The sequence below is a fragment of the Callorhinchus milii genome, unplaced genomic scaffold (assembly GCF_018977255.1).
Source record: "Callorhinchus milii isolate IMCB2004 unplaced genomic scaffold, IMCB_Cmil_1.0 Scaffold15, whole genome shotgun sequence".
Lineage (NCBI taxonomy): Eukaryota > Metazoa > Chordata > Chondrichthyes > Chimaeriformes > Callorhinchidae > Callorhinchus > Callorhinchus milii.
Genome location: NW_024704756.1, coordinates 14167883 through 14188606, shown reverse-complemented (window position 1 = coordinate 14188606; position 20724 = coordinate 14167883). Strand labels below are relative to the sequence as shown.

The 20724-nt window shown below is 45.3% G+C and overlaps 2 protein-coding genes across 2 annotated transcripts; both read right to left on the bottom strand.

Annotated features, from left to right (window-relative positions):
- Nucleotides 1-766: 766 nt before the first annotated feature.
- Nucleotides 767-8863, bottom strand: amer1 (APC membrane recruitment protein 1). The gene is made up of 3 exons (XM_042340826.1): nucleotides 8714-8863; nucleotides 2175-4487; nucleotides 767-2073 (listed from the first exon to the last, which is right to left on the bottom strand). The coding sequence occupies exons 2-3, from the start codon at nucleotides 4388-4390 to the stop codon at nucleotides 783-785; spliced, it is 3507 nt and encodes a 1168-aa protein (XP_042196760.1). The 5' UTR covers nucleotides 4391-4487; nucleotides 8714-8863; the 3' UTR covers nucleotides 767-782.
- A 3775-nt stretch (nucleotides 8864-12638) lies between these two features.
- Nucleotides 12639-15417, bottom strand: asb12a (ankyrin repeat and SOCS box-containing 12a). Its single transcript, XM_007893510.2, has 3 exons — nucleotides 15347-15417; nucleotides 13617-14804; nucleotides 12639-12958 (listed from the first exon to the last, which is right to left on the bottom strand). The coding sequence occupies exons 2-3, from the start codon at nucleotides 14437-14439 to the stop codon at nucleotides 12825-12827; spliced, it is 957 nt and encodes a 318-aa protein (XP_007891701.2). The 5' UTR covers nucleotides 14440-14804; nucleotides 15347-15417; the 3' UTR covers nucleotides 12639-12824.
- Between the last annotated feature and the right edge of the window lie 5307 nt (nucleotides 15418-20724).

The following is a 20724-nucleotide window of genomic DNA, read 5'->3' as shown; positions in this document are numbered from 1 at the left end:
AATGTACGAGAGAAACCCCGGGTGTTAGTCAATCTACAGCATCTGTCCATTGCCACATTTCTCAAGAGGACAGCATCTCACGAAAGATCTTTGTTCTGCAACACATTTTTGGTGTGCGTGTGGGGTTGTTTTTTTTTGCTGTTGGTTTGCAATGAATTGGGAATGAATGACAAGTTCAATTAGTCACAAATTAGCATTTTTTTTTAATCTGGGAAGAGAAACTGTGAGCCACGCGTGGTATTTCTTGGCAAAGTTTTTTTTTTTTACGTTTATCGGGATCGGCTGCATCTTAGTTATGCCGGGAAAAGGGTGCCCCGTCATCGATTTGCACAGCCCTTTATAGCAGAAAGTTCATAACTGGCAACAGACAAATATGGCAAGGATTTTTTTTAGCACATTCCTCAATAAAACTGTCTCTGTAGTGCAAGTGTGGATTGCAGCACCTTACACAAAAAACATACAGAATGCACTTGCTAATACAAGTTTCCACAATTACAACTAGACATGCACATTTACTTCCTATCCTAATGATGTTGCTACATTTGCATTTTACCTATTCGCTATAACTTAAGAAAAAACTAACATTAATATCCAACGCCTTTGGTAAATACAGAAAATATCTGTGATTTTACAATCAATTATGTAAAAAAAAACACATCAGGCAGCAAAGGTTCGCTCTGTTCCTCGAGCTCGACCCCCCCCGTTCTCCCCCCCCCCCCAATTCCCTGACGCACCCCCAGGCCCCCCTATCCCTCCCACCGCCAGGTCTCAAATGTCAAAAACTACACGTCCATCGTAGTGTTTTGATTCCATCCAACAGGAACCTTCATTGCGAGATTGCCTCTCCCTTTAAACATGCTGCTGTTGGCAGTTCCGTAGTGTCCAGAAGAATGTGCGGTGCACTTGACACTTTCCGCACTGTTGGCGTGAAACGGAGACACCACCTGAGGAATCCCTGCAGGTTTGCATTTCTTCACCTGAAAGTCAGAGTCGGAGTACTGACTCGCAGTCGAAGTCTTGTAAAAAACACCCTCCTGTTTCTCCTTTAAGGGCGAGATGCAAGCCACCTTCCCGTTGGTGTTTTCCCTTGAAAAGCTGATCACCCCAGTCACCGGCTGCATCCGACAGGGCTCGTTCTGCAAAGGTAGGTGAGATGGTCTGACCATTTTCCTAGGGTTCTGAGGCACGGTGTTCGTGGCCCCTTCTGGAGTCCTTTTAAAAGTAGACTGGCTTTGAGTTGGCGGCTTAACGCCATTGGGTTTATAGCGTAAACCTGAATCCTCAACACGGCCAACAGTGTGTTGTTCTCCTGCGGCTGTATCTGGGGGGCAGAAAGACCGAGGTGAAGAAGAGTTTCTCTTACGCCTGGGAGACAAAGGAACGTCCTTGTATTTAGCGAGCTTCAGCCCCGAACGGTTTGGAGAGGACGTATTCTCTCCACTTTCCAAAGAACCCGCCTGGCAGTTTCTTTTACAACTGCCGAGCCAATAAAGGGTGGAAGCTTTTCTGCCATCCCGCTCACATGGAGATGCTTCAGGAGACTGAGGGGTGCTCTTAGACACTGCCGTGACCTTTGACAGATACAAGTCAGTGAGTTCAGATTCCAAGCTGTCCGTATCGAGAGACCTGCTCCTTCTGTTATAGGACAGTGGAGCTGGCGACGACGGGCCTAGTTTATAAAGATTAACGTGCCGGGGAAGACTGGTAGCGCCCCAGGCATTGCCGAGGAATGGATTCTGGGCGCCCATCTGTAATATCCTGTCATCACAGTCGTGATAATTGTCGTCGAAGGCCTCGTAAGATGCCGAAATCTCCTCGTCGGTGACCATCTCACTCTGCTGATCGCATTCCCCCTCGTTTTCGACGTCAACGACATCGAAGGTGACCATGGTCGGCAGTGCGTGGATATTCTGTGTGAACGAAGAGCTCGACTCGGAGCTCCCGAGAGTTTCGGAGAGGTTGGGGAAAAGTTTTCTGTTGGCTGTGAATTCAACCAGAGCCTGGGAGTAACTGATGGCTTGTTCACATTTATCCTGAGTGCTCCCACTCTTTTCAGCGAGTTGGCTTCTGCGCCTGAATCACCGTCCGTTTTCCTGTCACTGGGGCGACCCAAGGTTTCCTTGTTCAGACTTCGATTCTCCGGAGCCTTCGTCTGCACTCCCGCTTTGCCGCACTTTTCCCCGTTAGACTCGTAACCGCCGTTCGCCGCTGCCGCCAACTTACTGTGAACCCTTCCGCAGCTGTGGCTCCCGTGAGCGCTCTGCCTGCTGCCTGCGTGCTTGTGATCGGGTTCTCTGAGGCAGCTCACCCCCTGGAGACCAGACCAGTTCTGCTCGTCGACTGCGTCGGGGAAGTAATGATCTTTCGCCTTCGCACGTCTGCTCGAAGTGTGCGACGCAAGTGGTTCCACGCTCGCGTACACCTGCTGCATTTTGGCCATCAGGTGGACAGTTCCTAGGTCGACCTTGCGATCGAATTCAGCCTCGTACAGTTCGCTTGGAAACTTCTCCTTTTCCTTGAAGCCCGATCCCTTTTTGGGCTGCGGATTCTTTGCGTTCGGCTGCCAGCGGGCCTGATGATCTGCCAGATACTTCTCCCGTTCTGCGGAGAACGCAGCGTCCCGGTCGCCGCGAGCGGCGTAACTCGAAAAGGGCGGGAACATGCTTTCGAAAGGCGGAGATTTCGTCTCGAAAGACGTCTCGTCGCTCGGCGGGGAAGTCGTCAGGCTGTCGTCCGGCTCGACGAAGAGCTCGTACAGAGCGTCGCCGCTGTAGCTGTCCCTCGGCAGTCGTTCCTTTTGGCTCTGGCCGATGGTGTCGCCCCCTTCCTCGTCGTGCCCTGGGGTGGTGGAGTCGTAGTAGCCCTCGTCGCTGTTCGGCGCCGATTCTTGGTGGTCGCTCTGCGGGGTGACCAGCTCGCTGCTGTTGATAGCGCTGTCCGCAATCCCTCGGGGGATGCCGGGGTCGGCCAGGCTGATGTGCAGCCCTGAACACTCGTGCTCGCTGGGCGACAACAGCAAGTCGTCGGAGTCGTCCTCCACTGCGTGCCGCCCGGAGTCGTAGTTGGTGGCTGCCGGAGCCGCCTTCTCCCACAGCTCCCGGAGGTAGGTGTCATCCACCTCGTCTGGAGTGGCCATCTCCTCCCCGCCGCCCTGGTACGTGACCAGGCAGGAGCTGCGCTTGGCCCCGGCTCTGCCTCGCTCGCCCGACATGGTGCTCTCGGCCAGGCTATCGTCGTCGTGGTCAGCAATGATGTCCCCGCAGCCCGTGAGGGAGTCGAAACTCTTCAGGGACGTCACGTCGCCAAAGGCCAAGCTGATCTGATCAAAGGAGTGCCCCGATGATGGATCGTGGTCCGTGTACTCGGGCTTGACAATGTCAGGCATGCTGCCGCAGCTAAAGTTCATGTGAAGAGCGGCAGCACCTGCCTTACCACTGTGCGAAGTCTGAACTTCACCCAGGTGGGCTGCCCGTACCTCCGTGCCGGACGACCTAAAGTCCCTCGTCTTCGTCTTTAAAGCGTGTCCGGGTCTTGCTTTGAGGGCGTGAGGTTCGGGCGGAGAGTTTCCGTAACTCGTGGCCCCGGTTCTATTCGCAGGATCGCTGGTGCCCGAGCTGTTCATCTTACAGGAAGCTTGTAGCATACTCTCCTCGGCCAAGTCCTTCTTAAATTCAGCTCGTACGCTGCAAGGGTCCACAGTCACTTGTTCCCCGTGTGCAACGTCAACATCGGGCTGCTTGCTATCAAGCTGTAGTTCCAGCGGCTCCTCTTTAACAGAATCGGCAGCTTTGTTCTTTTTGTGGCGCCTGATGCTGTTGAAAAGCCCCCTCAATCCTTTCTTTGATCTGCCGGCGGCCAAAGACTTGTCCGCGCTCCGCTTCTGAACAAAGCCTTCGGGGTTCTGCGGCTGGAGCGCTTCACCTTTAAGGAGATCAGACTTCACGCAGGGATCGAGTGCAGTGTGCTCACTTCTGGAGATGCACAAGCTTCTGCCCGCGGGAAAGCTACGACCAGGGGAATTAGTGTCCCCGCTCGACAGATTATCAGCACATCTCTCGCTCCCTTCCTTCTGTCTGTTTCCGTGCCCCGCTTCGCTTATCCCGTCGTGGGTTTTGCTCTTACTGATTCCCTTTCTGGACGACCCCTTTCCCTGTCCTTTGTTCTTTGCCGTGAAGAAGCTCGGTAGTGTGCAAATGCTCTTCCTCCCTCCGAACAGTTTGAACGCCGTTTTCTTCAGCTTCCCAGACGACTGCTCAGCAACAGTGGCATCAGTGCACTCAGATGGCGCGTCCACAGCTGTCCCCTGGGCCTGGTTCCCTCCGGCAACTTCCCCGCGGCCGGCAGACAAAGCCTTTGTTCCAGCTGTCTCTCCGCGGCCGCCAGTTTCCATGGCTACCGAGTCCACACACAGGTGCAATCAGCTGTAAATTAGATCCGACGCACAAACGGCCAACTTGTCCCCACGTACCTGCTGCCACAACATGGTCCTGCGAGAAACAAACACGGGTTGTCAACCGGCGGGCCATCCTTACGCTTATTGCTGCCCGACTGAGCGCTCTCTGGAGACCGATGACACGTTGGAACCTCGGTTTGGCGAATCTCAACGGCCCGGCCTGACCCGCGTCTGCACGGAATCAGCGCTTAATAAGATAAAATGACCCCACCGGGATCGCACGTTATTATTGCGCCAGTTTGTGCCTTACGTTTCCCTTTCAACCCCACTGTTGCGCGCAGCAGCACGAAGCAAATCAAAGAGAACACCAGCAACAGACGGCTCGCCCCGAGCGCTGAGGCTGCACTCTCTCAGACAGATGCAGTTTGTAACCTAGATGATTGGTCGCATAAAGGAAATAAGTGCAAATAAATCGAGTTTAACCTTCAGTATCGGGTCTGGTGTTTGCTGAATGGAATCCAAATCAATAATAATCCGTACGTTTGGATATCACGCCTTTCACGACACATGACCCCGCACTGCACTTCACAGGACTTACTGTAAACTGCGTACTTTGTAGGCGGATGTGGCAACCAATTTGCGTACATCAATGACCCACAAACATCACTGAAGTGAACGACCAAATTTATGATGATGATAATAATAATTTATTTGAGGGATTGCCGGTCAGGAGACCGGGAGAAATATTTATGCTTTACAAATGTCATGGGGTCTCATCCCAAGGATAGCACTACACCGTTCAGCCAAATTTATTTGAGAGAATATAGGTTCAAACGTCCGACGTGGGGCTTGAGCCCCCAATCTTCTGACTCGAGAGGCGAGAGTGCTTCCCACTGAGCCAGGCTGACACCAATCACTTTGCTGACTGTCCCAAATAAAAACTTTGACAATAAATCCTTCACGTGCGTTCTTTCCGTCTGTCTTGGTGGCAATAAATCCCCAGCGTTGCCATGACGTTACATTTCAATCTTAAAAAGGAGCTCATCGCTCTGAAAATAGCTCACGGCAAGGATGCCACCGATAACCGCCCCCTCTCCCTTTCCTCCCACAAATAAATGTCTCGACGTATTCTATTCCCGAATGCATTTTCTTTTTAAAAAAAAAGAAAGATAACAAATTTGCATCTGTGAACATTTTAGCACGGCGCATTCAAACACAGCACAGAATGGGCAATAATTGTCAACTGAAATTTTGTGCCATCAATCTACTTAATCGATGCTTACCCAGTAACTCTATAAAGGATTGGGCTAGCGGCGCATTACTGATGTTAGATAAATGCACGTCTCAGCCAGTTTTCTAAGAGGGCTGTTAAAAAAAAGCCCTTCAACTCAATCGGGAAGGTGTGGTGGTAAATCAATGTATAAAGCAGTCCCTTCGCCCACAAATATACGGTCAATTCACTTTACAGTGTGTTCTGTGAAGCGCTTTGGGACGTCCTCCCGACGTGAAAAGCGCTATATCAAATGCAAGGATTATTATTATTATTATTCTAATACTTACGGCATCTTACAAGTCACATTCAGAAACATTATTTAAAAGATTATTAATTAATCAAGCTGACTAAAGTCGCTTAAACACACAAAAAAATGTAATTGTTGAAAAAAATAGCTGCTGTGTTGCTTTTCTTAGGACTGAATTTCTCGCCCCCTTCCCCTTGTAACCATTAAATCCATTGCCCAGAGACAGTCGGGAATGCTACCAGAACTAAAAAGATTTCAATATTAAATGTTTTCAACTTGTTAAGCAGAGTTCTAGCGATTCTCCCTTTATACCATAGGAGTAGAAAGGAATAGTGCAAGCACTCCGAGACACTACCCCACGTGAAGGGCACTATATAAATGTTATTGTTTGTGAAACTGGGGGCGGAGGGGGGGAATACCCACCAAAAAAAGCCACAATGGAGCAGACATCCAATGCAATCTCTTCCAATCTATTTCCTAACTAGAATAATGCCAATCCGAAGCACTATTTCCTTGTTTTTTTTAAAAATCATCTGCAAAGTGCCAGGGGTATTCTGTCTGTGAATAGTTGGGTGTAAATCTCCCAATAGCAATTATGAGTTGGGTCACTATTCCACTTTCCTTTGTAATTTAGCGTATTGAATTTTCACAACCACCATATTTCGGTTCTTACAACGTACATAGAGATTACATAACTACGATTCTGGTCAATACTGAAATGATTGATGCTCAGGGTTCTTAAATTGATACGGCTTCAGCATTCCACCGGTCCGATAATCAATAGCCCCATTAGTGCCGAGACACAGAAGGATTCTCTCCTTTTAGGGCATTAGAAATAAGAGCAACCCCAGGCGATATCCAATGTAAAATCCCCAAAATATTAATGTATCAATACTTTCCCAGACCAGCCTTCACTGCCACCTGCCTGAGCAAGGATAGTTTTGTTCTGTGTCCATGATATAATAATAATCCTTGCATTTGATGGAGTGCCTTGTCACGTCTTCTAGTCCTCTCAAGGGCTCATGACAGGCAAGAGTTATGAATTGAACGTGCGAGGGCATGGAATGAGAGAGAAAAAAAAAAGAAGCACTGTATACGGCAACAAGCATCGATTAACCAGAGATAAAGTAGCGCCTGTTTTGGCGCCATCAATAGAAGTGATAATAATCCTTGGCATTCGCTTTTGCCAACCTGAAGATCAGTGTCCCAGGATCCAGAACAACTTAAACGCAGGGGGGTACCCTGGGGCACCCGAGAATAAAGTCAGCCGGCTACCATCGGCGGCGTGCACCAGAATCAAATCGAATTCCTGAGACGCTGCGCAGCGGCACGGTCAGGAAAGTTGCACCACTGCCTGACGCGCCAGGAGAAGGCCGCCACCGTCAGACTGGGCACCAGCGCCCACCGCCCTTGCTGAGCACCAGCTTGACCGAGAGCTGGCACCGCCGCCGCTGTCAACGTGCGCGCCCGCTGCACCTGCACCGACTGCATCGGCTCCGCAACATCGCCCGACTCCGCCGCCGCCGCCTCGCCCCTCGGGCTGCCTCACCCGCGCATTCGTCACCTCAAGGCCGGATTGCGGGAACTCCCTCCTCACCGGCCTTCCCAACTCTTCCCCTCACACGCTGCAGATCATCCAAAACTCTGCGGCTCGTGTACTCTCGCGGACCAGGCTCCGCGACCCCATCACTCCCACCCTCGCCCGACCCCATCACTCCCACCCTCGCCCGACCCCATCACTCCCACCCTCGCCCGACCCCATCACTCCCACCCTCGCCCGACCCCATCACTCCCACCCTCGCCCGACCCCATCACTCCCACCCTCGCCCGACCCCATCACTCTCACCCTCGCCCGACCCCATCACTCCCACCCTCGCCCGACCCCATCACTCTCACCCTCGCCCGACTTCACTGGCTTCCCATCCCCCAGAGGATCGGGTTCAAGATCCTCGTCCTCACCTTTAAGGCCATCCATGGCCTCGCCCCCTCCTACCTCTCTGACCTGCTGACTCCCAACCAACCTGCCCGCTCCCTCCGTTCATCGGTCTCCGGCTGGGCTGGGCACTGCAGGGCAATAGGCACGACAGAGCAACGGGTACCGCAGGGCAATGGGTACCGCAGGGCAATTGGTACCGTAGGGCAATGGGTATATCAGGGGCAATGGGTACCGCAGGGCAATGGGTACCGTAGGGCAATGGGTATCTCAGGGGCAATGGGTATCTCAGGGCAATGGGTATCTCAGGGCAGTGGGTACCGCAGGGCAATGGGTACCGTAGGGCAATGGGTACCTCAGGGTAATGGGTATCTCAGGGGCAATGGGTATCTCAGGGCAATGGGTACCGTAGGGCAGTGGGTACCGTAGGGCAATGGGTATCTCAGGGTAATGGGTACCGCAGGGCACTGGGTACTGTAGGGCACTGGGTACTGTAGGGCAATGGGTACTGTAGGGCAATGGGTACTGTAGGGCAATGGGTATCTCAGGGGCAATGGGTACCTCAGGGCAATGGGTACTGTAGGGTAATGGGTACTGTAGGGTAATGGGTACTGTAGGGCAATGGGTACTGTAGGGCAATGGGTACTGTAGGGCAATGGGTATCTCAGGGGCAATGGGTACTGTAGGGCAATGGGTACCTCAGGGCACTGGTCCGGGGTCCGGGGCCGCTGTGGCCGGACACCGGCTCAGCAGCTGGAGGCTGCCCGGGGGCGGGGCCGCTCTGGGCCCTGACACGAACCGCGTCTCGAGCTCAGGCCGAAGCAGCTCGGGCTCGGCCGTCACTCGGGGCCCTTCCCGCCAACTCACCTGTCGGCCTCGGACTCCAGGCCTCGGCCTCGGCCTGAGCCTCTCTCTCTCTCTCTCCGTCCCTCTCCCCTCAGTCAGTGCCCACCCCCCGGGGCGGAGCACAGAGCAGTGGCCGCGGCGCCAGGCCCCGCCATCCCGCACAGCCCTCCCCGCCCCGCCGCCCACCAGCCAATCAGCGCGCTCCGCTGCCGCTGACTGACAGCACCATCGGCCAATCAACGCACTCCTCTGCCGCTGACTGACAGCACCGTCGACCAATCAACGCACTCTCCGGCCACTGACTGACAGCACCTTCGACCAATCAACGCACTCCTCTGCTGCTGACTGACAGCACCGTCGACCAATCAACGTACTCTCCCGTCACTGACTGACAGCACCGTCGGCCAATCAACGCGCTCCCCCGCCACTGACTGACAGCACCGTCGGCCAATCAACGCGCTCCCCCGCCACTGACTGACAGCACCGTCGGCCAATCAGCGGACGCAACTCGAAGCAAACCAGCCCTGAAATGAATAAATGACCACTTTTATAATGATGATAATAATAATAATAATAATTATAATAATAATTATCCCGGCATTTGATAGAGCTGCTCGTTCACGTCTTCGAGACGTCTCAGAGCGCTTCGCGGAATTGGCCGTAAAGTGCAGTGACTGTTTATGTTGCGGGCGAAACCCGGCAGCCAGTTTTTTGTCATTATTTTTTATTATTATTTACCGATTTTATTATTGCGGTTGGTTTTTTTTTCCCCCCTCGAGGGGTTATTAACAGGCGCGGACGCGAGCGCGGATGGAGTAAAGGAAACTGCCCCGAGGGTTGGCCCTGACCTGCCGGGAATCGAACCCGGGTTCCTCTCTGGCCACTGAGCCACAGGATTGCGCGGACTTCATGCGAGGGGTTGTTGCCCGGGACCCCGAGAGCAGCACCCTAACCTATCACCTGTCCTCCAAAAAGAGAGTGTAAATGATTTCTGAGATTAAGTGCGGGTGCGGCTGAGTGGGGAGAGCAAAACACAGTCACTACACTTCACAGAGCGCCTGTAAAGCACTTTGCGGGTTCTGCTGGACGTGAACGGTGCTGTACGCCAAATGTAAGGGCTGTTTCTGCGATCATCCATCTGGAAACCATGTTCGACGAGCCGCATCGTGTCGAGGGCTCGTGCAATAGCGTCTACTTTGGACTCGGTGGCAAACTCAGGGCTCTCATCATTTCTATCATGTCCTCGGACGTGGCAATTACTTTAAGAAAGGAAGTTACTTCAAGACAGAACAGCTCACCGGTCCCCCATTGCTCCAACATCAGCCTGAATGCAACTGTCAAACACGTTCAAGTGAACTAAGGTGACAGGTAGTTTTACACTTCATCCAGATCAGTTATTGGGCGACAGTTTAATTTGACTGCATTGAATTCTTTGTGAATTTAATGAATACTAAACAGTCATCCGACTTTTTGTAGTTTAAGTTTACACTGATTAAACAAGCCTTCAAACAATACAAAATACCTGATCTGCATAATGTCAGAGATGATCTCCGTGATGATTACATTTTTTTTTGCCAAAAATATGAAAGCGACTTTAAAGCAACTGCACCAGACACGTGAAAAGAGTCAACAGCTCAGTGAGGACATCAAGTGGTGCAGTATAATATCTGAACGCAGCAATGCAAAACTAACTGCTGGGAAATCAATGTGAAGCTCAACAGGGAAATAATGCTCAAACTCAGTTCCCAAAACAAGCCGTGGCTAAGCTGATTGCAGAAGGAGATGGCGAAACTTGTTATATTTCTTGTTATATTTTTGAACACAATGATGCATGGAACGAAGGGACGATCCAAAGCCACCTCTGTTACCTCCACATACAATCAGACTGCAAAAACCCTCCGACGATCAACCAAGTCCATTGTGACATTTATCCGCCAGTCGATCGGCCAAGTCTACTCTCTGTGAACCGAAAGCTTGTTAATTCTTGCCCGACTCCTTTTGGAAGACACGGGCCATTTAAACTGAGATGTTACTCGAGAGGAATGAAAAGAGATGATGCGGTCCAGGCTGATCTGGAGATTGGCAGTTCACGTACTGTAGTCTATTGATATCACATTCAAGTTAAACGGCACAGAAATGCATTAAGCAGATGTAAAACTTTGTAAATTTTATGTTAAAAAATGAGATATCTCAACCGGCTTTATCAATATTACAAAACTACCAACTATTCTTGCAACGGACCCAAGGGCAGTAATATTTAGACCACGGTTTAACCATATTCAGTATATGGAATACATAACAGTGATCTGTAGTAAAGGTATTTGCTTTGTGAGCTGCATTAGCNAAAAAAAAAACTTACTTATCACAGAACCTTCATGCGAGACTTCACTGACTGGCATTGATCGGACACTAGAATTGTAAATAACCAGTTTTTATTAACGCAAAGGATATAAACAAAGGCACATTGCTAATTGTCTCCCATTATTTCTTATGTAAACCCAATCTGTTTAGTTCAGCAGACATTTGAATAAACCACACGTTGGTGGGAAAAATCTTCCTCGGAGATCGATTCTCGTCAATTTATCTGCATAACACCCAAACATTCATCTTTAACGTTCACCAGTTGCTGCAGTGTATCTGTGTTTCAGAGCACATAGGAACAACATAAGGTTCTTATAACAACAACAACAGTCAGTCCTGATCACCGTGCCATTAGCAGCATGTACTGTATCTATACATCAAGGTAAGGTGGTAGTTAAAATGTGACAAACATGATGTTAGAACGTCAACAAACAAAAAAAAACTCAATGGTTCCTTCATCTGACGCCCTGCAAACTATACACATTGAAGACTGGTCACCAATGTTTTTTTTTGTGACACAAATGCAAGTAAGGAGCAGTACATGATACAAGATGCTACTTTTTAAAAATAAAATGGAATAAATTTAAAATGTGTTAAATTGCAGCCCTCAATGTATTTCGCTATTACGCACGCAGTTTTAAATCCTTCTCTCTCTCCTTGCCTGAGGGTGGTGACTCACACGAGGGTATGTATGGTGCTACAGTCCAAATTATATGATACAATAATACAATTAACATATATAGAGTACTGTCCATGTGCTGGCCAGCTGAGCCTGAGGAAGGAGGAGAGGGAGGCAGCTGAAGATGGGGTGGGAGGGGGAAGACGTCCAAAAGCAAAGCCAATAAGTCTTGAGGTGGGTTTTGAAAGTGGAGAGGGTGGGGGCGAGTCAGAGGGTCCCCATTTGCGTGGATAAAAGTTTTCATTAATTCCAGAGTATCGCCTTAAGGATAAGGTGTTATATCAAATGCAAGGATTATTATTATTATTACTACTACTACTACTTCGGAAAACGTGCCCGTAACAAGTCGTCTTTCCTGCCCCGCGAATACTGTTTACTTTGCCTTATCAGAGGAAAAAATGTCGCATTTTAAATTGTACACTCCTGTTTTCTGAAAATGTTATTTGCGTGACATTTTAGAAGCTTGAGTTCAGAGAACACATTTCCAATGATGATTAGTTTTTTCTTCCAATCACTGAAAAGCAAAATAAACTTCCCTCCAACATCCACCCCCACCTACCTTGACGCCCCTGGAGTAACTGATAGCCTGACATTAGATACTGGCAGATGACATTTACAAGCTTACTAACATGAGTAGGAAACCTTTAGTGACGCATGAGTGGAAGCATGAAAAGCAGAAGTGAAAAACATTGCTCTGTGAAGCTCGTTTTCCAAGGATACATGAAATCCAATAAATAATTGACAGCTTAATTGAATAATTAAACAGTACAGTGTGCTTTATGTATTATCAAACCAACCTGGATCATGTACCGTTCTTTATAATAATCTTCTTGAAATGTATTGTGGCTTTACTTTTGTGGTAACTGTGCGCCTTGTTTTACAGAAAAACCTGAACAACAACCAATGTAAATAGGTATGCTATGTGAAGTTTAATTTGCAGAAGTCCACACTTAATAAAGTACATGCCAATTATGCCCTGTAACAATCAGCTGTTTCTAAACGAGGAGAAAATACAATACACATTTGGGTTTAACTTTATCGTACAAGTTCTCACTATTTTACAATCAATAATCAATCACACCGCAGGACAACTCAGATCTGGTAATTCAAATAATGTTTTAGCACTGTTGGAATATCCAGTTGATCTATAGAATGCAGTCCTCTTGCTTGTTCCAAGTATCTCCTGATAACCATCCTCGTCAGGGACATCAAGCTTCTCGGTTGAGCTGGAAGCAAAAATATGTAAATGCTTCATATTTATGCAAGTAACAGTTATATTATTTTTATTTTTTTTTAAAAATCACAGATGTCAAAAGCAACCCACACCCACCATTACCAATGATGATTAGTGCTTTTTGGCACATAGGATTTGCATGAAGCGCTTCCAAGTCAGGTATTGTACAAAGTAGATGGAGCTCTTGTTTCTCAGGTGCATGACTTTTTAGAGCCACACGCATAGGACTCGTAGACTGAGATTTGTGTTGACATTTCATTGCTGTGGACCTGGACCCAATAAAACTGAGCTGATGCTGTATCGCCCAAACTAGCTTTGCTTAGTCCCAGCGCAGAGACTTTCAACCAACAACAAGAACTTGCACTTATATAGTGCCCTCCACTCAGGGTAGCGTCTCAGAGCGCTTAAAGTTGCCAGAGTTGAAAGGACAGTCTGCTAACCAACTGTGTCACTTGGCCCGTCGTTGCCAATCTACTACATGATTTTGCCCTCGATTGAGATGCAAAGGGTGACATCAGACTCTTTATCCACACAGAAAAAAATACATTTACAAACAGTTGACCATGCACATACAATCTATTCACTAACTTCCTTTTTTAAAATAAATACCTTTTGATATTAAAAACATAGCAATGCCATTGTTTTCTTACCTCTCGCTCTGATTAGAAGTTTGAATGCTTCGCTTTGATTTATGTTTTTACTTGTGTTGATGTCTGGCAAAGAAAGATTTGCTCCAAAGTCTATGAGGAGTTGGACATATTCGGCTCCGCAACCGTATCTGAGGCACATCTCTAGCGCCGTCTTTCGCGATTTAATCCTGGTCAGGAGTTTCTCGTCGGTACAATTGAAATCTGGATTGGCTCCGTACAAGAGAAGCAGCCGAAAGCAATCAAAGTGTCCGTACACCAAAGAAAGGTAAAGTGGCCCACTGCAAGCACAGGGGTTGGAAGCCCAGTCTGGCACTTTGGAGCGCACATTGACTTCTGCCTCATGTTCCAGCAACTCTTTTAGAATCTCCACATCCCCTTCTCTGACAGCAGTCAAAATAGGAGAGGAATTGTTGTAGACGCTTCCATTGGGGTTAGCCCCTGCCCTCAGCAAGGCTTGCACGCAGTCCAAATGTCTGCTGCTGACAGCAGTGAACAAAGGGGTCTGCGCCTTCACGTCCAAACTGTCCACCTCAGCGCCACGAGCTAAGAGGACTTCCAGGCATTTCAGGTGGCCGCCGGAAGCTGCCAAGCGCAGAGGAGTGCTTGGAACACCCCAGCCACTCCGACTGTTAATAAACCTAGCGTACCTCTCCTGGGACAAAAGTTCTGCTAAAAGTTTGTCGTCGTCTTTCGAGATTGCTTGGCTGAGTTGGTGTTTATCTGCGCTGTCGCCGTCGTCTTCATCCGCTGGATTGAGCATAGAAAAGATCTTGCTGACATCTACCAGGCTCATTTTCACAGGGCACATAGTCTCCTGCTCCATGTCAAGGGAGGGTATTTTGAAGCCAATAACACGCGGACAAAGCCATCACTTTGCCCTTTGTTAGTTCTTAAATTTCACAAAACTGTGACCGACACTGCCATTGACGTAAAATAGCAACGATGATGAGGCCACGTACCCGGAGGGTTCCACTGATCAACTTGCATGTACTTCTCTAACCCAAATCTAAAGTGGATTCAAACAGCTCCTTCAGGCTAACTTAACTTACCCAAATGCCGCAGTAAATGTGTCTGTACTCTGATCTGCGGGGCAGGTTAAATTTAGCCTTCATGTCCTTACACACTTCCATTCTTGGACAGCCCTTCCAATGAGGGTAAATATAGAGTCCTGATAATGTGCGTCTGCATCTGTTTGGGGGAAGAATGGCAGGGGGAGGGAAGATGGGAGGAATGTAAGTGAAAAAGAAAGATAGTAGGTACAAAATCACAACACAAATTATAGAGTAATGCTTAACTGGTCTGACAAACACTGACATAATACTCATTCACAAATACTACCAGAAATTGGTGATGATTATTCCTTCAGTTTAAAACAAACCCTCTTGTTACTTTGTTTGGAATAGTCGTATGATGACTAGTCTTAATCTCAAGCCGACTATATATTTGGTAACAAGTTTGTGTTTTCTTTTATCTTTGTTTGAAAAGCTTTCGATGCATTAATTTCCTCTCCAATACAGAAACACACAATCAGCAACACAGTAGCACAATCCATATTGATTTTGTGGGTCTACAGCTCTTGACAACACACGACGATAGAGAAACTTTTTTTTAAAAAAAAAACATCATTTCGATAATCATTGGTAAAATATCATGGAAAGAATTTGCACGTAGCTTCCTCCGATTATCCTTGAGCCATCGAATCAGATTTAATATACCGAACAAAATAAAACCTGTTGATTGATTCCCAAAAGCCCAAGTGTGACATTGCCTGATGGCTCTTGTTGCCCTGAACCTTGTCAGCTGTCCCTTTGTAACCCAGTCAGCTGCTATGGAGTCTCAACGTGGACACAGGGTTGACTGATGAGTAGAAGTCTGTCCAAGCTCACACAAATCCAATTACAGTTTGCAGCTCCAGTGCCTCTTTCTAATCAGTTGCTTGTCAATGTTGTCAGATGAAATCAGCCGATACGGACTGCTCTTTGCATACTTGAACTGATAGGCAAACTTATCTGTGTACTGTTGCTTCCAATTAGGCAGAGTTACCATTCCTAATAATCATTCATTGGCTATCATGCTTGGAAGATGCAGAGATCGATTGAGGTCAGGCTCAGGTTTAATACCCTTTCTCCACCTCCCCTCTCCCCGTTGTCAAATAGCCTATTTCAATACTGACGCCAGGCTTGACACAAAAGGTTGTCACTTGAATGAGTAACAGGGGTTTGTCAGCAACAGGGATAACTGGGAGATAAGCAAAATGTACCTTAAACCTTCGACATCACGATTCATTCAAGACGATAAAGCAGAATGAAATCACACTCAACAGCCACTGGGTGGAGTGTGTCCATGTCTAAAATTAAAACAGTGGTGTATTTTACTGAAGCACAGCACTTGTCAGAACTGGTCTGCAAATCATCTGTCCATGTCGCGCTCATGAATCATTAGGTCTGATATCGCTCACGGTCGACAGGTACCAGCTTCATCCCAGGTACTCGCCAATCGCCACTGTGTAGAAATCGAGGAGGTTTGAAGATTCAGTGTGGTTTTCAGCCAAGTTGTACATTCAACCAATTTAGAGATGCACATTCCTCTGCAATTAGGGGCTGGGAGTGTCGGGATGGGGTTGGGGGCAGGAAAGGGAGGGGAAAAGAGAGGTGAAGAAAGATTTTCAGTTAAACGTACAGAACCAGAATCAACAAATTACATTTGCGTAGCGCCTTTCACGTCGGGACAACATCCCAAGGCTACCTGTCAGACCTCGTAAAAGTTTAAAACATAACTTCAAATCACTCCTTTCGCCAAAAATCTATTCAGCTCCATTTTGCATTTGCTGACACTAAAGCACAGGAGGGGGATCCACAATTTGCAAGTTGAGGGTTGACCACTTCCTGGGTTGAAGGCCATTTTTCTGAAGACGAGCAAAGAAAGGCCATCAGAATGAAAAAAAAGGGGTGGAGAACTTCCTCATTTTAGAGGAAAGTTTATTTTTTTTAAAAAGTTTAAATTAATTCACTTAATCCACCTTAACTGATTGCAAACGAATTGCAACTGTGTGATAGCCTATCAAAACCAATTCTACATTAGTAGTGCCTTGTTTACAGGAGCGGTTGGGAGGAATGACAATTGAAGGAATGTGGAATACTAGATTTGCAAGAAGCTGGTTACAGTTTTAATATAGTTGTGCACTTTCCCTTTTTATGTTGTAACAGATTGCAAACAATGAACAAAACAATACTGTTATCGGTGATATGTTTAGAAGTTTAAGTGTATCGAGGTTTAGATACAAACACCGTCAAACAAGAAGCTAGTCTGCAGGCAAGAAATGTTTTGAGTACAAAGTATACTGGTTAGATCAGATATTTTTATTTAACCGAAAAAAAATAACTGCTAACAAATTCGGGTTCGGAAGCAGAAAATCACATAATGTTAATCACAGTATAAAATATTTCCATAAAATTCAAAGACAGAAGTTTACAAATGGCCACAACTGTACATTACCATCAGTACACTGAAAAATGACTACAACTACAGTACAAATAATCTTTTAACAGGAATGAATAATTGTACAGCACTATGTTTCTCTTTCAAGACGCATGAATAAACAGGTTAGGAGGAGGAATGTTTTAGTAATAACGTTGAGGATATACAAAATTCTGATACCAGAAGCTGGACCAGGTATCAAACATTTAAGCGTTCCCTTCGGGATTCAGAAAATCAGAAGAAGCACACATTTGTCGAGGCAAAATTGTCCTCTACAAAACCAAAAGTTGTAACTAACATTACTTCAATGTATTGGCAGTGGTGTGCAGAAGAGAAGGAAATTCACTTGTAGAAAGACAATAGACACTACAACTATCACATCAGTAAGTCTGACAACTAATGTCAGGACAACATTATGCACATCCTTTCTGAACTCACATTTTACACCAACCCAAATTTCATCAAGTAAAAGCTACATTTTTTGACATCTTTGTTTAACTACGGAAGCGAGCTATGAAGGTATGAACGAGATCAAAAGGTTCAAATGTCTCATTCTTGAGACCTTCAGGGGCACCAATAATATCTTCAGCTGGCGAGATCATCGTGAAGATATGTTCTGTGGTTACGAGGCCCACACAAACTTTGGATTCATTATTTAATGATCAAGAGCAACATTATGAAACTAATTTCTACTACTCCAGTAATTCCAAGATTGGCCTCTTTGAGGATCTGAAAGTACTGTAGTGCCTCAAACAGTTTCAGGGCTGAACTAAATCTTTTGGACACGAAGATCCTAAAAATAAAATTTGGTTACTCAAAGGGGGAACTCGGTCACAAACTTTACAGCCCTAACCATATTCCAAGAATATAAATGTTAATTGCCAAAAATAAAAAAATTGTACATATGATAATTTGAATGAAATTATTGATAGCCTAGAGCTTCTATTATTAATCACTGGTACTGGGATTTTCAAATTGGGAGAAAGATCTGGTACGGTGAAAGTTACACGAGGTATCAAAGTGCCCTCTGTGCCTCAGTCTCAGTTAAAATTTAATGGATTTAATAATGAAATTTAGATTTTTCATCAGTACAGTATAAAATAGAATCTACTAGGGCAAACAATCAGGAATTTATAATACTTGTGGTTGGGACCAACGCAATTTAATAAATAAGATTCTCTTTTCAATTGTTTGCCAATAAATATTTTGTGTATACACAACCTTTGGTATGATTTACGTTGCACCACTATTCTGAAAATTGTTGCTTCACTCTTCTGAAAACCACCATCCCCAAAAACCCATCAAAGCGGTTAGAAAAGGCTCCTTCTAGGTTTCCTCTAAGTAATGTAAAATTGCTTTTTGTATTTCAAGAACCAATAAAATACTGTGAAACTACAATTACTGCCCCGCCGGGGCCAAGGAAGATATTTTGCACTCGTCTAAGCAGCAAGACTGAAGCGTTTGCAACAGAAAATCAAGTCACAGATCACAAGCAGCAGTAATCAACGTCAATGTTCCACATAAACTGCTGTTTGCAGCTTGCTAAGCGAGAGGAAAATCTTCCACGAAAAGCCAATTTGGAGGAAATTGTTTAAAATGGTCTTTCAGCCCGCTTTGAATGAACTTTGCGCAATAACAAAAAATTTAATTTGCAGAGTATTTATTCCCTTTGTAATCCGTTTGAAGAGTTCAACAGTCCATTTTTTTTTAAACAAATAAATTACTAGAACATTAAGGTGAAAAAAAAGGAAAAGCTTTGATAATATGCTTGAACAGTAAGCTGAGCTTCTTACACAACCTGGACAATATAACTAGTTGACACATCAGCAAATATAAAACTAATGAGAAGCAGAGAAATGGGTTTAAAAGCACTAAAAACACAGGATTACTATTCTTCTATTGTGTTTAGCGTAATCATCACTCTGCAGATCAACATCAATCTTTGGGTTGACATAAATATCTTCTAAACATCCGTTAATTATATTGTGATACCATGATCCTAAAACTAAGATGTAGATTTTGCTCATTTGCTATTTAAGTGCACAAGCATCAAGCAAAGATATATGCATAAATGTATAATATTATATATATTCTCTTTTGACTGTCTATATTCCTTTACTGTTTAGAATTAACTTTTTAAAACGCCATCCCAGCAAGACTGGATAAATTCTATTGTAGGATTAGTCTAAGGAGCAACTTTATAATTCAGAAAGAAATCCCTCTGAAAAAATCTACAATCAATATCCATCAAGTCCGTTTACTCTGCACCGTAATCAAATTTTATGGCATCTCACCCTACACATTCATTCTTTGGTCATTTTGTTCCAAAGGGGAATTATCAAAGCCCTGCATCTCAAAATTTAACACGTAAAATTATTCTACACACCATACAATTCAATATCACAACTATTTGGCACATGAAATACACAAATACTCTACAGCAAAATCTACCTTTGACAGTTGGCTCAGATGTGCTAAGTATTTACTGGATCAGCACAACCCTTTTATTATTCCTCCCTTCATGGTTTATAAATATACATCCACAAAAATAATTTGGTCCGGTTTGTGGATTGTTTGGAGGGGGGGAAAAGGAGGAACTATTCATTTGGAACTCCATTTTTCATTGTACAATGTACTAAAAGTCACAAGGTTGTTTTCTAAGTAACTGTTTTTCATTTTTTTTTAATGAGCTGCAACCATTTTTGTATGTTTTTATTCCGTTTGCATAACATTTGCATGAAAGATATATTTTATTGGGAAGCAGTCCTTTATGAAGATTTGTTATGCTTGGTTTGTAAACTGAAATTAAACCTTACAGAATGTTGATTGAAACTTTAATATATAAATCTAAATGACTAAAACTCACAAAATAACTAGGTGGGTTTAACATTCCTCTATATTTAAAATCTGCCTTATTAAATAAAAACACTAAATCTTCAACTGATGGAAGTTTTAAGGGGGTACACAACTTAGAAACTGTTTGATATTTTCAACTCAAACGTTTTCAGTATAAACCCTTTCACTTGAAGCAATAAAGCCACTTTCATTTTTCAGCTGAAAATTGGTTTACAAATACAGTAACATGCCATTAAAATCATATACATTAGAAAATTGTCTCATTTGAAATATTTGTCAGCTACCTCAAATCACTAAAATAAATCTTTTTGTAGAAATACTATGCTTTCGACCAGTTAGGGATTTGTAGCCATCTTCAAGAAAATGTTAATGAATGTTAATGTTCATCTGCTTTGCAATACTGACAATACTTGCTAATTTTCCATAGCTGAAGACAACATTCCTTTAACATTCAGGCTCTCCTGAGTAAGAACATATAATATGAAGCCTATGCTGAATGCATTGCTATACATTTTCCTCCCTATCATGCAAACTCTAGGATTCAAATTAATATATTCCTATTCACTCACAAAGATATGAAATGAATCAAGAAATTATTACAATAATTGTATCACAATCCACTACCCAGGTCAACAATTATTTAGATGCTCCTGTGTTCACATTTCCTATTGGCTAGTTTTATTTTTTTGAAAATAAATAAAAGGAACAGCATACAGCAAAACAGCAACCTCAAATATCTGAAAAACTGTTCAAAAGCTAAATTTTGGCTGCTGCT

Bases quoted from the DNA above. Each gene is read 5' to 3' on its own strand.
- asb12a (XM_007893510.2), bottom strand. From the start codon at position 14,439: ATGGAGCAGGAGACTATGTGCCCTGTGAAAATGAGCCTGGTAGATGTC. The intron at 12,959-13,616 runs GTAAGAAAACAA...TTTTGCTTCCAG, and splicing joins ACTTCTAATCAGAGCGAGAG to CTCAACCGAGAAGCTTGATG.
- amer1 (XM_042340826.1), bottom strand. From the start codon at position 4,390: ATGGAAACTGGCGGCCGCGGAGAGACAGCTGGAACAAAGGCTTTGTCT. The intron at 2,074-2,174 runs GTGCGGCAAAGC...ACGGTGATTCAG, and splicing joins TACGAGTCTAACGGGGAAAA to GCGCAGAAGCCAACTCGCTG.